Below are 23,179 nucleotides of genomic sequence, written 5' to 3' on the forward strand. Positions count from 1 at the left end.
ATGCTAACCACATCACAGGACAAGCACCTGTTGAATAAGCTGCCATCCTGCATAACCACCTCCTGACATTATTGCAAAGTCTGCAACCATCAGGCCCAGCAAAAGCGTGACCAGGACTTCTGACTGGAGGCACATGGCAGGGAGCAGTCAGGAGACTGGGATGCCAAGTCTGTTGCAAGCAGCCATGTGGGAAAACATCTGGAAGGCGTCGTCCAGCTTTCCAATCCTGTGGCTGGGCTATAAACGTACTGTCACTCTGCACACAATAAAAAAATGATGCTGACCTCGCTTGCTCTAATTTTGTTTGCTCTGGTTAATTGTTTTTCATGCTTTCTCAGTGTCCTGCTTCACTACTTTGTCTTTTTATTTGCCAAATCCTGAAACTGGTAATAGTTTGTAAAAGCTCAGTTCAAATAAGCCCGGATGGCGCATTCAAGCGTTCTGAGCAAACTCCCAGCGGGCTCCCGAGTCGCTGGGTGCCTGTGGCCGCCGTCCAGTTCTATTTCTGCAGAGTCCATGTAGGCAGAGTGCTCTGTTCCAACTCTGTGATCCTCTGACGACACAGAAGATGAGAGCCCTTAAGCCCACCCCCGAGGCCCATGAGCTCTTTGCTGAGTAAACAAAGGCCAAGGCAAGCCTGTGCTGGAGCCTGGGGGCCCATCGCTTCCATGCAGGATTTCTGCAAGCCCACGGGGATTCTGAAATTGGCCAGGGTAGAAGGATTTATAAAACAGAAACTGGGAAATGCATGAACCAGGGTTTCCTCCCAGAGATCCAGCTTAGCCGTGCATCTCTGCTTGACCAGCCCATGCCTGGTGCCTTGCCCGTGTCCCCCGGCCAGGGGAGCTTTCTGATGGTCATTAGCATCAGAACCAGACAGTGTAAACCAGGACGCACAGTCGCTCCCTGTGCAGCCCCTGGGATCCAGTTTTTCCCATTTCATGCTGAGGGCTATGAACTCTGCCTTCCAGAATGGTGCACTGACCAGCCACTGTCCAGTTCACGCGAACAGGCTTGCAACTTCATCAGTGTGCAGAATGCCTCTTTCTTGACTGGTCTTCCGTATCAGTCAAGTAAGCTGCTTAGCAACTGCTACTCCATTAATGTCACATAACAGGGCTGTGCCGCCTAATGCTGCCACACTGGTGACGACAAGTGGATAAATCCCTTTTCAACACACAGAGCAACCCTTCATTCCTAAATGGTACAAGTAGTGTTTAAGAAAACATGGAGTAGGCCAGCGCCGCGGCTCACTAGGCTAATCCTCTGCCTTGCGGCGCCGGCACACCGGGTTCTAGTCCCGGTTGCCCCTCTTCCAGGCCAGCTCTCTGCTGTGGCCCGGGAGTGCACTGGAGGATGGCCCAAGTGCTTGGGCCCTGCACCCCACGGGAGACCAGGAGAAGCACCTGGCTCCTGCCTGTGGATCAGCGCGGTGCACCGGCCGTGGCGGCCATTGGAGGGTGAACCAACAGCAAAGGAAGACCTTTCTCTCTGTCTCTCTCTCACTGTCCACTCTGCCTGTCAAATAAATAAATAAATAAAAAGAAAACATGGAGTAAAATATAAACACTGTAACCTAACAATTACAACATAGTTAGTCGTCGTGTTACCTGAGAATATATGACACTTGGTCAGCATTCATTGACATTCGATGAGAACTAAAAAGAGAATTTAAATTCTAAAAACGTTTTTTCTTCATTCTTTCCCTTTCAACTGAAGGATATCTGTGCCTATGCAGGCAGCCCTCTTGTCTTGGACTGACTGAGACCTCGTACCTTGTGTTTGGCTTCAGGTTCTCAATGGGCAAATGAGTCACAGAGGACGCCTGTGTGGACCACTTGTTCCTGATGAAGTCCTCATAGGATGCACTGTAGACCAAGTAACCTGGGATGGAAACAGAGAAGCCAGTGAGTGGGCCAGCGCTGTGGCATAGTGGATAAAGCTGCCACCTGCAACGCTGGCATCCAGTATGGGTGCTGACTCAAGTCCTGGCTGATCCACTTCTGATTCAGCTCCCTGCTAATGGCCTGGGACAAGCAGCAGAGGATGGCCCAAGTACTTGGGCCCCTGCACCCATGTGGGAGACCTGGCTGAAGTTCCTAGCTCCTGGCTTCAGCCTGGCCCAGCCCCTGCCATTGCGGCCATCTGGAGAGTGAAACAGAAGGTGGAAGATCTCTCTGTAACTCTTTCAAATAAATAAATAAATCTTAAAAAAATGAACGAACACAATGAGTACCAAGGGACCAAGTCAGATACACAGAGCAGCCCCGTGAGAGGATGGGGCTGAGGCTGGGCCGTCCACCTGACCCTGGGTAGACTCCAAAGACAGCGAGTGGCAGGATGGCACACAGCCCTGGCACCTCTTTGATTGTGGTGGAATCAGAAGGCCATGACAAGATGGCCACTGGCAACAGAAACTGCCTGGCAACAGGCTGTGATTGGATGCCTTTAGAAACTGCCTGGTAACAGGCTGTGATTGGTTAGGGCATAGACCGCCCCTTGACCGGATTGGCTGGTCTCGACTATATAAGTTGCTGTAGCAACTGAAATAAACGAGTCTGCGGGCTGCTCGCCTCTGGCCTGCTTTCACCTGGCTCCTGGGGTCTGTGTGGTGACCCCACATCTCTTGCCCCCACCATGCTCCTCCTCTCAGAACGAATCCACCTCAACATTTGATGACAGAGATGGACACATGAGTGAGATGCTTGCTAATGACTTGCCGGCTCCCTGCTTGCTTCCTTCTCTGCTCCCTCTCACTCCCTCGGCTTCCTCGTGTCTTCAGAACCGATCACGGTCACCTTGACTGCACAGAGAAAAAGGAAGCAGACGAGAACACCAGCAGCTTCCTCGCAAGATGTACACCGCTGTCCCTCCTTTGAAGGGAGGAGCACTGACAGCAAATACTGTGCCTGTGCATGAGACTGAAGACCCCCGGTTCACAGAGACCCTCGCCCTCCAGCGAAGGTTCCTGCCTGCCCTTGAGGCCACCTTCTGATGTCAGCACTCAGGCAGCCCGTCCCCCTGATGTCCAGTCTCTCTTATCTGCTGGGAACAGCCTTCCCCAGGTGCGGCCGCAGCTCCTACACCTGCCGAGCCCCAAGGCTGCTCCAGGAGGCAAAGTGAAGTTCAAAGTGACAGCGCAGGGCATCTCTTGCATCCCTAATACTCAGTCTCTTATGAGGACAAAAGGAAGAACATATCTTTCAAGCACTTCTTATGTGTCAGGCATCACGCTAAATAAACACTTTTGATTGTTTTACTTGGATTGATGTTCATGAACCTTGTATGTAGGTGTTGCTATCCCTATTTTGATATGAGAGGAAACAGCTTTAGAGACAGGTTAAATATCTAAGGTCTAACACCCATCGAGTGTTTATGGCAAGACTACTGTTTGTCGGATACTACACTGAGTGCTGGAGGTGGAACTCAAGTAGTTGGATGTTCACACCTGGAATTCCACAGCCATGACCAGTGCTTCCAGGAGGTGTGTGGGGAGCTGAGCTATTGTGGGAGACATGAAGAGCTTCCTGGGAGACACACAAATGGGGCTGATATCTGAAGGATGAGAAGCAATTAAGGTGTGTGGCAGGAGTGGGGAGGATACCAGGGAGAGGGACACCTGGGCCAAGATGCTAGGGGGAGGCAGTGTGGCTGGAACGGGGGATGGCATGAGATGAGGCCTAAGGAGCAGAAAGCAGAAAAACCATGCAGTGCCCAGGCTGGCTAGGAAACAGACAGCACCAAGAGGCAGGGGACAGGCAGAGTCCCAATCCCAGGGCTGACTCGGACACAGGGTGATGCACGGCCGGCAACTCTTCATCACCATCCCTGCCATCTGACCTTACGAGTGGCTACCTCTGTCCATTGTCACTTGCAGGATTCTACATAGACTGCTGGGGAGACGGGAGACCAAGGCCCGCAGAGATAGAGCAGCCCAAGGTCAGGCAAACCAAGTAGGTACCAGGTCTCAGGAATTCCAACTTCCATCCAGTTCTCTTTACACTCCCCCACCAGGCTTCTCCTGCTGCCTACATTTCATTCTGTTGGAAGGAAGCATCTGTATCCTTCATTCATCCCATCTATTGATCCATGTACACAACCATCTACTTATCCACCCATCCACCCCATATACATCCTCCCGTGTGTACACCCACCTACCCATCCATCCATCCATCCATGTACACAACCATCTACTCATCAACCCCTGTATACACCTACCCATGTATACACCTACTTACCCACCCATCCATCCATGTATGCATCCATCCACTCATCCATCCATCCATGTACACAACCATCTACTCATCCACCCATCCACCCCATATACATCCTCCCGTGTGTACACCCACCTACCCATCCATCCATCCATCCATGTACACAACCATCTACTCATCAACCCCTGTATACACCTACCCATGTATACACCTACTTACCCACCCATCCATCCATGTATGCATCCATGCACTCATCCATCCATCCATGTACACAACCATCTACTCATCCACCCATCCACCCCATATACATCCTCCCGTGTGTACACCCACCTACCCATCCATCCAACCCATCCATCCATGTACACAACATCTACTCATCTATCCATGTACACAACCATCTACTCATCCATCACTGAGTACACCCACCCATGCATACATACATCCATGTATACATTCATCTACTCGTCCATCCATCCAAGCCATTTATCATCCATACCTGCATCCACTCATGAATCCAGTCATCCACCTGTGTATATATCCATTCACTCACCCATGTATACACCATCCATTCATCCCCCCATGTACACATCTATCCACTCACCCATGTAGACAACCATCCATTCATCCCCCCATGTACACATCTATCTACTCACCCATGTAGACAACCATCCATTCATCCCCCCATGCACACATCTATCCACTCACCCATGTATACAATCATCCATTCATCCCCCATGTACACATCTATCCACTCACCCATGTATACAATCATCCATTCATCCCCCCACGTACACATCTATCCACTCACCCATGTAGACAACCATCCATTCATCCCCCCATGCACACATCTATCCACTCACCCATGTAGACAACCATCCATTCATCCCCCATGTACACATCTATCCACTCACCCATGTATACACCATCCATTCATCCCCCCCATGCACACTTCTATCCACTCACCCATGTAGACAACCATCCATTCATCCCCCCATGCACACATCTATCCACTCACCCATGTAGACAACCATCCATTCATCCCCCCACGTACACATCTATCCACTCACCCATGTAGACAACCATCCATTCATCCCCCATGCACACATCTATCCACTCACCCATGTAGACAACCATCCATTCATCCCCCATGTACACATCTATCCACTCACCCATGTAGACAACCATCCATTCATCCCCCATGTACACATCTATCCACTCACCCATGCAGACAGCCATCCATTCATCCCCCATGTACACATCTATCCACTCACCCATGTAGACAACCATCCATTCATCCCCCATGTACACATCTATCCACTCACCCATGCAGACAACCATCCATTCATCCCCCATGTACACATCTATCCACTCACCCATGTAGACAACCATCCATTCATCCCCCCATGTACACATCTATCCACTCACCCATGTAGACAACCATCCATTCATCCCCCCCATGTGCACATCTATCCACTCACCCATGTAGACAACCATCCATTCATCCCCCCATGTACACATCTATCCACTCAAACATGTAGACAACCATCCATTCATCCCCCCATGCACACATCTATCCACTCACCCATGCAGACAGCCATCCATTCATCCCCCCATGCACGCATCTATCCACTCACCCATGCAGACAGCCATCCATTCATCCCCCCATGCACGCATCTATCCACTCACCCATGTAGACAACCATCCATTCATCCCCCCATGTACACATCTATCCACTCACCCATGTAGACAACCATCCATTCATCCCCCCATGCACACATCTATCCACTCACCCATGTAGACAACCATCCATTCATCCCCCCATGTACACATCTATCCACTCACCCATGCAGACAGCCATCCATTCATCCCCCCATGCACACATCTATCCACTCACCCATGTAGACAACCATCCATTCATCCCCCCATGCACACATCTATCCACTCACCCATGTATACAATCATCCATTCATCCCCCCACGTACACATCTATCCACTCACCCATGTACATCTATCCATACAGCCATTCCTCCATGTATGCATCCATCGACTCATCCATCCTTCTCTATTGTCTGTATTCCCCACCTACAGAACCATGGAACTCCGAGCATCATCCTGGAACACACCTGTTACCACATCTCCAGGGGAGGCTTTGTCCCAGTCCACAATGACAAACGAGTGACAGCCTTCCATGGCGACCACAGTGATGTTTCGGGGGACATGCTGAGGGGGCAGGTCATTCTTCTTCAGGTCATGTGGGATGATTTCATCCAGGCTTTCCACTTGGAAGTGATCCAGGGCATCTGTCAGAGAGCACGGTGCTGCTGGGTCTTTACTTAGGTACGTCACGTAAGGAGCTGGAAGAGAGCAGCGACAACCAGTTACATTGCTGACGACTTTCTCTGGAGGCAGAGACATAGTACCTGCTGCGTGAAGGCGGATCTGGTGCTCAACCCCTTCCAGTCACACAGACGCCCCGGGGCCATCAGCTGGTGTCAAGTCCCACAGCTCATGCCTGGCTCCTCCCAGAGGCTCCCTACATCACTGCTTTCAATCTGGGGATGGCAAGAGAGTCCCCTGCCCTACCAGCATGGCCAACTGTCCTCAAAGTGATTTGGAAATATCTCCAGACTGTAACCCAGCATAATATAAGCCCACAGCTTGTTGTTGCTATGCCCAAACACTTGGGAAAGCCTGAGTCAGGCCCACCCTACAGTTAATGAGCATGCTCTCAGTCCAGACCATCTCCTTGACTCTCTTGGAACCCGGACAAAATGCACACTGATAAGAATGGCCTCTAGCCTCAGCCCAAATGGGTTCCACTAGAATTTCACAACGTCCCACAACTCTATGAGGGATTTGTGTGTAAGGCCAGCCCCGGACAGCCAGGCAGGGTCACATGAATTATCCAGATCCGAATGATTCTGTCATCAGTGCTCAGCCTAACAGCCCCGCTTACTGCTGGGCAGGCTGAAGCCTTTTCAGTACTGCTAGTCTTGGTGCAGACAAAGGACCTGGGCGCAGGCAGGATGGGGACCGATGCTCTCATTCCAGCCACGCCTGCTGGCACCGGGACTGCCCGCCCAGGGCTCATCCACCAGGGCACGCTGCCCCCAGCTCTCAGCTGTTTTCTCTTACATCCCACTCTTTAAGAAGTTAGAAATGCCCAAGAGGTGAGGCTGGGGCTTTACCCAAGCAAGACTCTCAAGGGCCCCTATGTGACAATGCCCAGAAGTTTCCAAAGAGCCCATGGCATCTTTCAGAGCCATGTTCTCACTCTCTGAATGCAATTTTAGCTCCTCCATTTTCCAATAATTCATATAAAATTAGGCCTTTAGGGCTTGTCCACACATATCATTAGGGAGTTTCGGGAGTACTCGACTATGTTTTGTAGAGCGATGGACAGTTGAGAACAGTCAGACAACAGTAAGCCTTTCTTTCGGTCTCTGAAGGGCGCTATGGAACATCTAAGAATAGTCCTGAATGCGTTTCAACTTCTGTCACGGGGCTGTGGAGGGGAGAGTCGGAGCGCTGGGTACACTGCGAGGCGGCTGCACGGGCTGGGCCGGCACACGCCTCTGCCGCAGGAACGCCACCTCACATTGACATTCTGGTCCTTCAAAGCATGGCTGGTTCAGACACTCGATCACTACACCTTTGGCTGGGCGAGAGCGTTTCTGTCTGTGGCAGAACGTTTGTTTTGGAAACAGAAACGTGTGCTATTACTTCAGCTGTTGCTGGTCTCCACGTGGCAGTATTTAAATCCAGCTGTCTCATTAGCCAAGTTCATTAGGGGCACGGGAAAGGCAGGCTTACGGGGAGAACCAAGCACAGGCTAGTTACAAGGAACGTCCTAGGGAAAGTGTTTTCATTACTGAGGAAGAAGAATGAAAGGAACTCCTAGACCCCAAGTCCTGAGATTCATGAAAATCACAGGAAATAACTGCAGAAAAACAGCTTTGGCCAGCGCCGCGGCTCACTAGGCTAATCCTCCGCCTAGCGGCGCCGGCACACCGGGTTCTAGTCCCGGTCGGGGCGCCGGATTCTGTCCCGGTTGCCCCTCTTCCAGGCCAGCCCTCTGCTGTGGCCAGGGAGTGCAGTGGAGGATGGCCCAGGTGCTTGGGCCCTGCACCCCATGGGAGACCAGGAAAAGCACCTGGCTCCTGGCTCCTGCCATCGGATCAGCGCAGTGCGCCGGCCGCAGCGCGCCGACCGCGGCGGCCATTGGAGGGTGAACCAACGGCAAAGGAAGACCTTTCTCTCTGTCTCTCTCTCTCACTGTCCACTCTGCCTGTCAAAAAAAGAAAAAAAAAAAAAAAAAAAAAAAAAAAACCAAAAAACAGCTTTGGCTCTGCAACACCCCCGAGTGCTGGTGGCGCTCGCTGATGCCCTGGTTACCTTGAAGGAGAACCTAATGCGCAGACCAGGCTGCAGGGGATGTTTCGTCTTGGAAACACGAGCCGTCCTGGCCCTTGAGGTTTGGGTGCCGCCTACCCTAAGGCCAATCTCCCCGCTGCTGGATGCCAGTCTCCTGGGCCCGCCCCCCTGCTGAGCTCTACAGAGAGCAAACCCACACGCATCCAGGCCGGGCTGACTGCCTGCGTGACCCGCACTGGGGCCGCAGTCTGGGGAAACTCAGAACGCCTGCCCTGGCCAGGCCGAGAGATGCGTCACCGTCGGCGCCACAGCCTGCGTTTCTCTGACTGGGGGGTCACAGCAAGGGTTTTTACCAACAAAGCGCTTCCTTCCGGCCAGGTCGAACTCCTCTTCGGGAAAGGAACGGATGGTGCCTTCCTCGGGGACCACCTGAGGTGTGGTAGCTGTGGTCGTGGGCTTCGTGGAGGCCGGTGGCCTCGAGGTTTCAAATACATAATCTGCAAGAGTACGAAGGCTCTGGAGTCAGGTGCTGCTGCGAGAGGGCACCGCCTGCAGTCAAATGCAGCCTCCTTAAGACGCAGGTGTAGACTGCACACTCACGGCCTAAAGCAAACACTGTCCCAGCAAGTAACTTTCTCTGCTAAAATAGCACGTCTCCCCACTTTAGTTCCCTCTGAAAGCAGCTAGAAAGAGAGAAAAAGAGAGAGAGAGAGAGAGAGAGAGAGGGAGAGAGGGAGAGAGGGAGGGAGGGAGGGAGGGAGAGAGAGAGAGAGAGAGAGAAACACAGATGACCAAAGACAAGGATTTAGGATCAGGGCTGGAGCACCCTAGAATTCAGCCAGCATAGCATGGCCATCTCTGCCTGCATCGCTTTCTCTTTTAGAATCATGAACGATCCCATCAGAGAATAAACGTGAATTTTTTAAAAAAACAAACCTATCTTCTGTGTATGGCCTTTCTTTCGGTGGAGGTCAATGCTACTAAGAATCTTTTAGCACTGAAAAAGGCCACTCAGGGGCTAGCGCTGTGGTGCAGCAGGTTAAGCCACCGCATGCTACAGTAGATTCCATACCAGAGCGCCTGTTCGAGCCTCGGCTGCTCCACTTCTGACCCAGCTCCCTGCTAATGCTCCTGGGAAAGCCGCGGAAGATGGCCTAAGCATTGGCACACCGCACCCAGGTGGAGAGCCAGTGTTCCGGGCTCCTGGCCCAGCCCTTGGGCCGCCTTCCGCGCCCCCCCCCCCCCGGAGCGTTAGCAGGGAGCCGGATCGGAAGTGGAGCAGCTGGGACGTGAGGCCGAGCCAGAGCCCACGTGGGACCCCCGCGGCCACAGCGCTGGCCCCCAGGGACCTCCTTCACCTCAGAGGCAACATCGACCCTCTCACGCCCCACAGGGCCCTGACCACAGAGCCGCGTGGGTCAGCAGTTACCGGGGCTGTGACCGCACCCCTACTACTCGAGATACCCTGAGACAAGAAATCACCAGGGGCAGCGTCACAGGCTTTGTGCAAACAGGAACGGAGGGAAGGGAAGAGCGTGGGAGAAGGAGGACGGGAGCCCAGGCGTGAGGCGAACCCTGGACTCCACAGAGAGGGGCGGAAGGTGGGGGGAGGGGAGGACGGCGCAGCCAGGACCCGGATGGAAGCAATTTGAGGCCAAGGCCGGTCCTCCTCCTGCTCTCCGCCAGGGAGACCATCCTTGGGGTCATAAGGTCCTCTGCGGGGGCAGGGCGACGGAGTCTGCGCGCACCTTCATCGTACACCACGTACGCCTCTTCCGTGGGGATGGCCGTGTCGGTCTCCAGGCCCGAGAAGTCATCTGGGGGGGGAACGGGGGAGGGGCGTCACGGCCTGCGTTACCTCCAGAGCCCGGCCGCGGGTCAGCAGGCACAGCCCACTCCCCACCAGCCAGCGTGCACAGCCCACTCCCCACCAGCGGGCGTGCACAGCCCACTCCCCACCAGCGGGCATGCACAGCCCACTCCCCACCAGCCAGCGTGCACAGCCCACTCCCCACCAGCAGGGCAGGCACAGCCCACTCCCCACCAGCGGGGCAGGCGCAGCCCACTCCCCACCAGCCAGCGTGCACAGCCCACTCCCCACCAGCGGGGCAGGCGCAGCCCACTCCCCACCAGCCAGCGTGCACAGCCCACTCCCCACCAGCGGGGCAGGCACAGCCCACTCCCCACCAGCGGGGCAGGCACAGCCCACTCCCCACCAGCGGGGCATGCACAGCCCACTCCCCACCAGCCAGCGTGCACAGCCCACTCCCCACCAGCGGGCATGCACAGCCCACTCCCCACCAGCGGGCGTGCAAAGCATCTGTGGCTTTTCCCTCCGACACTGAACGCGACCCAGGCCTCCTCTCCTTGGGTGCAGAGTGGGGCTACAGTCCCTGACCAGAGGCAAACACCGCCCGCTGGTCTGTCTGCCCTCCCGGCCACCTGGGCCCCTCCCTGAGGGAGGTGGCAGGTACAGTCTTCCGGGGAGGGAGGGCAGCTGGTGCTCAGGCTGGTGGCAGAAATCCCTTTATCAGGAAGCATCTGTTCTCTGCCCCTCCAACTTGCCTCTGGAATATTCTAGCAGCCAGAGGCGTCTGACCTCTCCTACAGTCTAACTTGACAAAGTGAGCTCCCGGGCCTCTCCACTCCATCTAAACTGCCACCCTCTCTCACCAGCTACTTAGATTGCCTAACTTCATACGGAGTTTGGAAATAACACGAGAACAGGTTTCTCTTCACAGACACTTGGGCACTTCCCACTTCTGACGTGTGGGAAGCTGACGTCGGCGTGTTTTCCAGCAGGAGTGACGAATGCTCGCCTATCATTTTGCTCCTTGAGGGGTACGGATGCAGCTGTGAAGAGGAGACCATCTTGCCGTGGCTGGCAACATCTTGAGGCAGAAGGTTTCGTAACTCAGAAAGCTCACAGGAAGTTCTCTCTTCCTTTGACCTGAACGAAGCCCCCAGTAACTCTGAATCCAACTTGCCTCTGGAAGTGGGTGGCGACAACAGGGAGAAGAGCTCCAGTTCACTGGACGGCTTTGTGGTGCCGGCACTATTAGGGGTATGCTGGTGGAGGCCACCCTCGCCTCAGCCCTAGAGGTGTGCGGGCATACCTACCCGCCTCTCAGGTAAGGCACCAGGGCTGTGTATAACAGGCCCGGGCAGCGGCTCAGTGACAGAATTTGAACTCCAAGCCCTCTGGCCCCCAAGACTGTGTATTTTCACTGCATAAAACTGCCTCTACTTTGTAAAGGTTGCACTAACCCATCCAACTGGTGTAACCTCGAAACCTTAAGGTGTGCCCCCAGAATCACCATCGCACTGTGTGATGAGGCGGGGTTATAGCAACTTCCTTCAGCAAAGAATTCGTGTGAAGTTTTCACTATTCGGAAATCACTGATCATTGCCCAGCGAGCCTGGGCTGATGGGCGTTGTGAATGTTATGGTGCAAATACAACCCCCGCTGTGGAGGCCTGGAGCTGGTCTGTCCATCCCTGCTGCAGGGCAGGGTGAGAAACAACAGCCACCATTCAGAGGACCCCAAGGCGCCCCTGTGCCTGCCTGATGCAGGAGAGGGCCACCCCAGCTGTGCTCTGACCAGGCCACAAATGCTGACATGGGCGATGCTGTCAGTCTTCCACCCTGTGGGGAGCAGAGTGGTCATTTCATGACAAACCATTGAGCACATTTTTCCTTAGGTCATTCAATGTCACAGTGCCCACATCCAACACGAGTCACTTCTGGGCTGGCTCATATCAGAGTTTTCTGGACCAGAACCCTGGTGTTGGGGTTAAGTTGCCATTATTTCCTGGCCTACCATTTTTCCCCTTATCAGTTTGATTTTTAGGAACATAGCCTACTTTTCCTCCTTATTAACCCACTTTCATTTCTTTTGGTTATTATTTTTAGTTAGGTCCAAATGGAATTAATTGAGCCATTTTTGCATTCCAGGGTGAACAAGAGTAGGGGAAACTATATGGCTTCCTGTGTGGATTCCTGGTGCTGAGCCCCAAGTCCCTGAGGTGCCGTCACACACAGAGCAGGCAGCAGGCCACAGGGACACTTTTGCCTGCAAACCAAGGCCTCTGCGGGAGATGAGGACCGCTAAGTCCACTGCACCCGAGTGACGTCATGCCTTTCCCCAAACCAAATAAAAACTGGCAAAGCTTCCTAAAACAGCTCCGTCGCGACTCCAAGGAAAGCAACTTTCATATGTAGCGAAGTATTGGGACGACTTTTTACAAGAATTAGCCACCTGAATTTGCCCCACCTGGATGTCATTTTGAAGCACTGGGAGCTACACAAAACCGGACACTGCCTACGTCAACCTGACTTCAGGGTCAGAAGCTCGAGTCCTCTCCCATCAACGTGGCTGCCGGCCACGGGTCCATCTTCAATCACTTATCGGAAGGGTCAGGAAACAAGCAGTTCAGAACGTTCCCGAAGACTGAGGGCCTGGGCTCCAGGGACACTCAGAAATACAGAGAAAAAAACTGTTCTCAGCAGAGACTTAGAGAGAGGCGAGAGCAGCCTCTGAAACTCATGATCTCCCCAAATTACACGGCTGGTCCAGTGGCTGTCGATGGTTCCCTTTGCGTGTTCTGTCAGAGAGTGAGCTGCTGGCAGGGCACACGGTTTGCCATAACATGCTCTCTGCAGCACGCAACAAGCTCATGGTGCAAATTCTCGAAGGTGTTCAGCTGGCTCAAAATATGTCAAATACTCAGAGTATCATGAGGTCCGCCGCAGAAACACAACCTGCAAAACAGAGGTCACGCGCTCTAAGTCCCCGGCTGGAAGACGGAAAAAGCCTGCGTCCTCAGTGGGTTTAGATACCAGAAATGCACAGTCCGGTGCCAAGGGCCAGTAGAGAAGAAGTAATGTTGTCTTCTTATCTAACGGGGTAGCAAAAGCCAAACACACGTGTGTGTGTATGAACAGGGAGATGAGGGTGAATGCGATAATGGGAACAAGCACATCGTGTCATCCGTGCCTATCTGCAGGGACGTGGGGCACCTGTAACAAAGAGGAAAGCCCACAGGAGGACTGCTTGAGTCACTGCCGTGACTGTGGCCCAAGCCTGCTCCTCGGACGCTGTTTGAAAGCAGCATTTTGGGCCGGCGCCGTGGCTCACTAGGCTAATCCTCCGCCTGCGGCGCCGGCATCCCGGGTTCTAGTCCCGGTCGGGGTGCCGGGTTCTGTCCTGGTTGCCCCTCTTCCAGGCCAGCTCTCTGCTGTGGCCAGGGAGTGCAGTGAAGGATGGCCCAAGTGCTTGGGCCCTGCACCCCATGGGAGACCAGGAGAAGCACCTGGCTCCTGCCTTCAGATCAGCATGGTGCGCGGGCCGCGTCAGCCATTGGAGGGTGAACCAATGGCAAAGGAAGACCTTTCTCTCTGTCTCTCTCTCTCACTGTCCACTCTGCCTGTCAAAATAATAATAATAATAAAAAAAAGCAGCACTTTGAAGGAAAGGAGGAGGAGCGGGTGCTGTATGCAGCTGATCAAGCCACAACTTGGGATGCCTGCATCGTGTATTGGATTGTGGGTTCCAGTCCCGGCTACTTTACTTCCTGCTAACGTACCTGGGAAAGCAGTGAAAAATGACCCAAGTACACGGGCCCCTGCCACCCACGTGGGAGACCGGGGTGGAGCTCCTGGCTCCTGGCTTCAGCCTGGCCCAGTCCAGCTGTTTTGGGCATTTGGGAAATGAGTCAGCGAATGAAAGACCTGTATCCTCTCTTCTCTCCCCTCCCCCACCCCAAATAGCCCAGCAGTAGTGGAAGTGCACTGTGGGCTGGCAATGAAAGGGAAGGTGCAAGAAACACAGAGGGAGAGGGAGAGGGAAGGGGAGGGGGAGGGGGAGGGAGGGGGAGGGAGAGGGAGGGGAAGGGCGAGGGCAGGCGCAGGGGCAGGGCTAGAGGCAGGGAGGCGTGGCTCAGGAGGCTGCAGGTGGGGGGAGGCCCAAGCCTGACGTGGGCTGACACCAGGGCCCTGACTATGAGCTCCCCTCTGCTCTTGGTGTCTCCAGGGCATTTACAGAAGGGCCTGTTGAACAAGAGGTCACTCCACGGTGCTCAACCAAAACCTAGCACATGCACCGTCTTTCGTAGCTTTCTCGAGGAGTCCGCGTGTGATTTTCAAGTCTCGGGCCCTCGTACGCACACGGTTCCTGCCGAGCTGTGCCCCTCTGCCTCTTCACTGTTAGTAGCAGTCATGTCACACCCAGCAACAGATGAGGCAGGTTCCAAGTCCGGCACTCCCAAGGCACAGCCACATCTACAGCGGGTGTCAACACCTGGGTAGAGGCACATGGGGACTGGTGGCAGAGGCCGTCAGGGATGATAATTTGAGAGTTGGGCCAACAGGGCAGCCTAGAGATGAGAAGGACAACAACTCTAAGAAATTGGGGGAGGAAGAATCCAAGGGAACTGCTGAGCCTGACCAAGAAGGCGGGTGGAAGAGCAAAGGGGACAAAGGACACTCCAAGCCATGCTCATCCTGCCTGGTCCCACTTAAGGGAGACAGCCTGCTCATCTTCGAAAAGTTGTTTTTATTTGACAGAGAGACAGTGCCCATCTGCTGGTTGACTCCCCAGCTGCTGAAGGGACAGAGCCAGGAGCCAGAAACTCACCCTAGATCTCCCACATGGGTGGCAGGGACTCGACTACTTGAGCCGTCACCTACAGCCTCTCGCGATGTCTGTTAGCAGGAAGCTGGAATCAGGAGGGAAGCCAGGAATCCAACCAAACGCTCTGACACGGGGTGTGGGCACCCCGTATTTAACTGCTATGCCAGATCCTCATTCCCTTGTACCTATGTTCAAAGTGCCGCCTAGAGGCAAACTATCGTTTGGCTTGAACCAAGAAATCAGAAGAATGGACATGAGTGAAGTAAGAAGTAAGTATGTGTATACGCACACACACACACACACACACCATGATTTTCAAAGAAAGAAGCGAAAATGCCAAGAAAAATGCTAGCTTTCATGCCAAATAAAAGTCTGAAGTACCAACATCGTCATGGAAACAAAGTGTTTATACATAAGGCCTAAATGAAAGCAGGAAAAATAAAATGTAAAGAAATACCAGGAATTAAAACCAAATCCAAACTAGTTTACAGCTACTTATTAAGTAATGACAAGTTTTTGTCATATTTCAGTTTTGCGAAGTTAACTAGTGCTGCATGTATGAGAAAGAATTCAGTGAGGGAAACATACTATTTTAATAACTAGAAATTCAAGGTGGATCCCATTGTACTCACCAGGGACCCAGACAGGGTAGGACCCTCTTCCCCCATGGTTTGCTTCCTCTGCAACTTTCCTTGTTCTTTGGTTTGATTTTTTCAGCTGTGTCCAGTTTTCCTGTGTATGTGGGACTTTTCCACGAAAGGACTAACTTCAAACAGAACTGTCATTTTGGATAGAGTATTCACATTCTCACTGATGAGGATTCGCAGAGCGCACAGTGCTGTGTGAGCGTTCCAGGCCTGCACCGGGTCCTGACAGGAAGCGTCTTCACGCTGCATTTGCCTGAACACGCGGAAGTGTTATAGCAGTCACGCCAGCCCACTTCAAAGACGCATCTCTGTCTTCCTGGCCTGCTGCAAATCCAGGAGGACCGCTTCCCAAGGGCACAGAACAACAAGGATGAGCCCATGTCGGGCCCACCATGACCTGCACAGAATCACTGTGGCTCCATTTGCAGGGAGAACGAACCTTTTCGGGCAGATGTCAGGCAGGAGCACAGCCCAAATCCAGTGTCACAAAGCAGGGAGAACGGTGCTAAGAGCTGTACTCAGCCAACGTCCACACTTCTGAGAGGCTGCTCCCAGCATGAGCGTTTTCCAAAAAGAGGGCTGGTGCAAAAGGCATGTAGCATCCAGACACGTGTGCCTGGCAAAACACTTTACCTGGAGGTTCACCGTGAGCCTATTCGATGGTACAAACAGCCCAACAGGAAGTAATTTCTTGGGCCTTGTTTAAATCACACAGTTAATCACAGAGCCTTTTAAAAGTATTTGACAACTACGAATCTACTTACACCCAGTGGAACCCACTTTGGGAAACACTAGTCCAAACTAACAATGTCACGCGTTCCAGCTACATTTTTGACTCAGGTGTTGACGAGGGTTCTCAGAGAAAATGCAGGATACCCAGTTAAAGCTGACTTTTAAATAAAAAAAAGTAGATAACTGTTTCAGATCAGTATACCCCATGCACTGCTCTTTATCTGCTAAATCTGCCTACCCCACTGGGACCCTGTACAGTGAAACAGACCTGTTGGGATGAAAGTTGCCGCCAGGGGCTGTCGTACTGCATCAGCCCTCGGTCTCCCTCCCCTGCAGGCTTTGCCACGCTACCCTGCCATGCAGCACGCTAGTTCCCCGGTTACCATGGAGAAAAGCCAGCCCGGTTACCTTCCTCGGGGTAGCATTCCGGGATCCCATTTGAGCCCATTATCAGGTTGCCGTCATCATCGTGCTGTTCCAGGGTCCCGGGGGGGCAGGTTGGGGGGGAGGTAGTAGGTTCAGGAGTGGTGGTGGTAGTGGTGGTGGTGGTGGTGGTGGTGGTTGTCCGCCTCGTGGGTCGGGTGGTGGTGGTCGGGCGCGTGGTGGTGGTTGTGCGGCGGGTGGTAGTGGTCATGCGACGGGTGGTGGTGGTCGTGCGGCGGGTGGTGGTGGTTGTGGGCCGCGGGGTAGTGACAGGCAGAGGGGTGGTAGTTGTGGTGAGCCGCCGGGTTGTGGTGGGGGGAAGGGTGGTCGTTTTGACAACCTCCAAGCCCACCAGAGGCTTCCCTCCAAGACTCAAAATGGGCTTATCCTGGGCGCTGGCCAGTGGCTTGCCGTGTCGCCCCTGCCCAAACAGGGGAAGGCCATCAGGACTCACCACCGGGGTCCCGCTAAGATCTGAAATGAAAGCAACCAAAGCCTTGCAGACAGTGGAATGACCCAGAGGAACTACAAGGCCAGGAGCAAGTGTCTCCAAAAGCTTAGAAAAGGCAAAGGGAGAATTAACAGCAGAGCCGCGAAGGGAGTGGCAGCTGCAGCTGTCCAAATACTCTCGGCTCATTATACTGCCCAGGGCTTTGCATCACCCTTACAAATACACCTGTAACGTCAGCACTCCACATCACCCACACAAATACACCTGTAACTGCCAGCACTCCACATCACCCACACAAATACACCTGTAACTGTCAGCGTTCTGCATCACCCACACAGATACACCTGTAACTATCAGCACTCCGCATCACCCATACAAATACACCTGTAACTGCCAGCGTTCTGCATCACCCACACAGATACACCTGTAACTATCAGCACTCCACATCACCCACACAAATACACCTGTAACTGCCAGCACTCCTCATCACCCATACAAATACACCTGTAACTGTCAGTGCTCTGCATCACCCATACAGATGCACCTGTAATGTCAGCACTCCTCATCACCCACACAAATACACCTGTAACTGTCAGCATTCTGCATCACCCATACAGATACACCTGTAACTGTCAGTGCTCTGCATCACCCATACAAATACACCTGTAACTGTCAGTGCTCTGCATCACCCATACAGATGCACCTGTAACTGTCAGCACTCCTCATCACCCACACAAATACACCAGTAACTGTCAGCGCTCCACATCACCCACACAAATACACCAGTAACTATTAGTGCTCTGCATCACCCACACAAATATACCTGTAGCTGTCAGCACTCTGCATCACTCATACATATACACCTGTAACTGTCAGCGCTCTGCATCACCCACACAAATACACTTGTAACTGTCAGTGCTCCACATCACTCACACAAATACACCTGTCGTGCATCAGGGTGCCCCTTATCCCGGGGGTAATCCTATCCTCTTCTCACTCCCCCTCCTCAGGGTAAAAGTGGCATGTCACGCCAAAGGGCAGCAGACTTCTCCCACAAAGGGCCAGAGAGTAAGGATGTGAAGCTTTCGGGGCCAGAGGGCCCTAGTGGGACTGCTCAACTCTGCCTTCTAGGGCAAAGCAGATACTAGACGCACAGCAAGGGAGGCAGGTGGTGCACAGTTAGAGGAGGGTTTCCACAGTCCCAGAAAACTTCGTGTACCAACACCGAAAAGTAAGTTTTGTGTAATTATTACATCACAAAATATTGTAATTCTTTGCAATTATTAAAAAAATACAGAAACTGTTCTGAGCTCCCAGTTTGTCCCTGCACCCTGAACTGCCCAATTCCAAGAGCAAAGCAAGGTCCCACTCTGCAGAGCGTGGAGGAGTTCCACTCTGCAGGAGAGTGGAACTAGGGTGGGAGGAGGGAAAACGCTCAGTGCTGCCCCTCCTGGGCTCTGCTTCCCACGCAGATTAAAGTAAGGGACCAAGGGCAACCACTGGAAATCAGGGGAGGGGGAGACGGGATATTCTGCAGCTGACTGAGCACACTTCTGCTCCTTCCAAGCGTCTCACTTACCCACAATGGTCCGACCATCTCCTCCTAGTTTAACCCGGAGAGGGTTTCCGTGGGAATCCTGGAGGTGCCTTCCTTCCGCATTCAACACTAACCCACGGTCAAGGTCCACCACCTACACCCAAGACACGGGTTAAAGAATATAGTGGACATGTCACACATTCACATTCATCCAAGACATATGTGTCTGGACATATGCAGACACAGCATGGGAAAAGTAAAAGGTCATGCGCATATGGTCCATGGACTTTCTGAAGTCCCTAGAGTCCTTATGCGTGAAGTGTGCCCGAAAGGAAACCATAACAAGAACTGAAAACATTTTGCCAGTAGCATTCACAAGATTTAAAGAAAGTTAAATGCAAAACGAGTCATATTATGTATTATAGTTGCTTACCTATATAATGTGTACATTAAGTTTCTCAAATAGAAGGTGTTCAGAGTCTTTTTACCAGGGAGTACACTGTGGCTAAAGGCTAAGTGTCTATCAAGAGAGTAAACAAATCGCAGCGACGTCACAGTGTGGAACTATCTGCAGCCAGTGACAGGGCTGTGGAGACGACAGGCACTGACTCTGCCGACAGCTCCAATTTAGGATTTCTTATTTTGTGAAAACCGAAACACACTCACTTGTCTTTATAATCCTGAAACACTGGAGAAAAAGTGCTCTAAGGACAGTCCCTCCACTGTTAACAGTGGGAACTGTGAGGAGTGGCTTGGGGTCGGGGGGACTTCTTTTTCATATATTTCCGAATAGTTTTAACTTCTTGCTATGAACACACATTAGCTGCTAGTGTATTAAAGACACAAGATTTTTCCATGTGGCTATTAATGTTAAAAATCAAAGCTGCTACAACAACACAATTTAATTTGTAATTGCTTAGTATAATATGTATACACAAATGTCATATTTTAAGGAACTATAAAATTGGAAAAGAGCTATTATCTCTGAGTGAACATGACCATGCTTGTCGCTGGTGATTCTCAAAGCATAGCCTGGGGCTGGTAGCCACAGCGTCACCCGGGAAGTTTTCACATATGCAAATCACCTGCCTACCACCTGCCCCAGACCTGTACCTCAACAGTGGTGGGCCACTGTGTCAGGCTGTTTCGGCAATTAAAACACAATTTATTCACATAATCCACCCCATACAGTCTCAATTCAAAATTTCTTGTAATGCCATTTTGTTTAATATGTGTTCTTCCTCTTACTCATTTCTGTTCCCTTGAGGAATAATAAAATGCACCTTTAAATCATCTCTGAAAATGTAATAGAGTCTTTCATGTGTTTTCTTGAATTTTTTCATTCTAAATGGCAAATTTTGATTGGGAATTTACTGAGTAATTTTTTGATTCTTTCAAAGCATATATATATTAAGAGAGACAGAGCAGTCCCACTGCTGGATCACTCCCCATGCATGCAACAACCAGAGCTGGACCTGGAAACTCAACCAACGTCTCCTCTGTGGGGCAGTCACCCAGTTGCTTGAGCCATCACCAGGATTCTGCTTAGCCAGAAGCTGGAGTCAGGAACCGGAAGCAGAAACCAAACCCAAGTGCCAATGTGAGATGCAGGCATCTCAAGCGTTAGGCTAAGTGCCCGCTCTGCAAGAACTGTTTTAAGAACACTGTGAAGTATTCTGTCCATTACCCTGGACCCACTAAAAACTCCTAAATAAGCGCGGGCATGCTTTACAGTGGACATACATAAGGTAGCAACACCTCATTTTAGCCAGACAACAGTTGCTGGAAGATTCGAACGTTGCCAAGAGGACTCAAGGGTTTTCCTTGCTGACCTGCTTCCTTTACAAAGGCTCGGGGACGACCTACAGAAAAGACGCGTCACTCCCCGTCAGAGGCTGAACAAAACTAAAAGCAAGGCTAGGAGCCCGGGGAGACAGAAGTCCATTAGTGAGGCCCTGAAGAGTCGCTGTGGTTGAGCCAACACTGGCTTCTCCTTCCTGACCAGACAAGGAGAGGGAAAAGGGGGTCTCAGTAGCTACCAGAAGACACGCCAGGGACCCAGGAAAAGCAAAGACTTCTGAGCTTAGCGAAGCTACACATACGTATCTAACTGAGTGCTTCATCCGGAGGGAGGGGGAGCGGGGGAAAAGGAGGAAGGGAAGGGAGGGGGAAACCGGCTGGGAAGGGGAGGAGGAGGGGGAGGGGGGGGGAGGAGGAGGAGGGGGAGGAGGAGGGGGAGGAGGAGGAGGAGGGGGAGGAGGGGGGGGGAGGAGGAGGAGGGGGAGGAGAAGGAGGAGGAGGGGCAGGAGGAGGAACTATCACTATTTATCGGCACACTGTGTCCACCATGTTTCTCTTCCCAACAGCATGGAAACAACTGGGGTGTGGAAGACGCTGACCCTACCCACTTTGTTCCTTGAGGGCCATTGATAATTCGCTGTCCATTCGGTTTCCCATTACTACCAGGGAGTACTCTCCCTTCCGCATTCGGTCTGCCGTTATAACCTGCACAGTGCAAAAAATAATGAAAATAAAACACAGTAAATTCAATGTTCCTGGCAATCCAGCCACGTAGCAAACTGTACGTAGTAACTCAGCACTCCAAACAGAAACACCAGGCAGAATTTTAAACCAAAAGTTCATGCACGCTAGATAATGCTGGTCTGACATGGTGACCTCTGTGTGACAAATGGTTACGTTCAGCGAGAGCGCAGTGACGTCACAGCTTTCGGACAACACGGGGTGGGGTGTGAGCGTGTGAAGTCTAAGTAAGTTTGCTCCATGAGGCTCAGGACCTGAGTGGCTGCAGCTTTTGCTTCAGTCAACCAGAAGCCGGAGGGAGGAACAGAGAATTCTCTCCCAGGCACTCGGATCTGTCTTTTTCTGGGCGTGTGGTGCTAAATAAACCTCACAATGATTTTAGCAGACTCGGGTCCCAGTGCCCCATGGCCAGGTGTGAGAACTCCGTGCTGCCCACCAGCTGGCCGAGCTCTGGGGAGGTCTCTGCTGAGTCAGCAGGAGGGGTGGCGGCTGTCCTGTCCTTCCTCCACCTCACGCCCTGTCACAGCAACCGCAGAGCCGGAGCGCTCGGCTGCAGCCTCGCCTGCCGGGGGAAGTGCTTCTGACACCGCTCTGCAGATCAAGGACTTGTACCTTGCCCTCCTTCATTGAACAAACACTACTGAGGATTTACTGAGCTCCTGCATAAAAGGGAATGCTGAGTTTTAGCTCTATTATTGGGGTCTTAGATTTGCTTAAAATAGTCAGTCTTCAAGGACTGTTGACTTCAATGTGGGCCGTTGTTCTATGTCTCCAGACTGGACTAAAATATTGCATGGTACGGATTAGCAAGTATTCACACATTCATTCAAGAATGTTCTATGTAGCTCAGATTACATCAGGAGAGCTCATGGCTTAACTGAATGCAAGTTTATGTCAAACACTTCAGTCCCTGCTCTGGGGTCCGTGTGGGCTCCAGCTCACAGCTGCCTGCGTTCCAACCTGTGTCACACACACACAAGGCACAGGTCCCTGAGACCCCCTGAGTGACACACACCCTTCTCCAGCACTGCCAGGAGCACCCCGACAACATTCACTGTTGTAATCTCAGAGTTCACACTCCACACCTTGGAGTCTGGCCCAGAGTGCATTTGGCTGGGAGTGTGGAGACAGAAATAAGAACCAGACAGGAGCAAGAACAAGATAGGCCCACACACTATCCAATGTCACTGCGGAATCCTTAGCTTATGCTGACAGGAGAACGGCTACACAGGACGTCACAGCAGTGACAGTCTCTCAGTGTGACACTCTCTCAGTGTGACAGTCTCACAGAAGTGACAATCTCACAGTGTGACAGTCTCGCAGCGTGACAGTCTCACAGAAGTGACAATCTCGCAGTGTGACAGTCCTCAGTGTGACAGTCTCTCAGTGAGACAGTCTCTCAGTGTGACAGTCTCTCAGTGTGACAGTCTCACAGAAGTGACAATCTCGCAGTGTGACAGTCTCTCAGCGTGACAGTCTCTCAGTGAGACAGTCTCTCAGTGTGACAGTCTCACAGAAGTGACAATCTCACAGTGTGACAGTCTCTCAGCGTGACAGTCTCTCAGTGTGACAGTCTCTCAGTGTGACAGTCTCACAGAAGTGACAATCTCGCAGTGTGACAGTCTCTCA

At 52.3% G+C, this 23,179-nt stretch overlaps 1 protein-coding gene across 2 annotated transcripts in view; it reads right to left on the reverse strand.

Moving 5' to 3' along the window:
* Positions 1-23,179, reverse strand: part of FNDC1 (fibronectin type III domain containing 1) — a 98,046-nt gene that overhangs the window by 15,606 nt on the left and 59,261 nt on the right. For both annotated transcript variants that reach the window (XM_051854191.2, XM_051854192.2), the window contains 7 exons: positions 21,414-21,514; positions 19,052-19,163; positions 17,007-17,495; positions 10,337-10,405; positions 8,942-9,085; positions 6,338-6,568; positions 1,776-1,884 (listed from right to left, as the gene is read on the reverse strand). In XM_051854191.2, coding sequence (XP_051710151.1) covers positions 1,776-1,884; positions 6,338-6,568; positions 8,942-9,085; positions 10,337-10,405; positions 17,007-17,495; positions 19,052-19,163; positions 21,414-21,514 — 1,255 coding nt within the window. The remainder of the gene's footprint in view (positions 1-1,775; positions 1,885-6,337; positions 6,569-8,941; positions 9,086-10,336; positions 10,406-17,006; positions 17,496-19,051; positions 19,164-21,413; positions 21,515-23,179) is intronic.

Source organism: Oryctolagus cuniculus, chromosome 5, assembly GCF_964237555.1.
Source record: "Oryctolagus cuniculus chromosome 5, mOryCun1.1, whole genome shotgun sequence".
Taxonomy (NCBI): Eukaryota; Metazoa; Chordata; class Mammalia; order Lagomorpha; family Leporidae; genus Oryctolagus; species Oryctolagus cuniculus.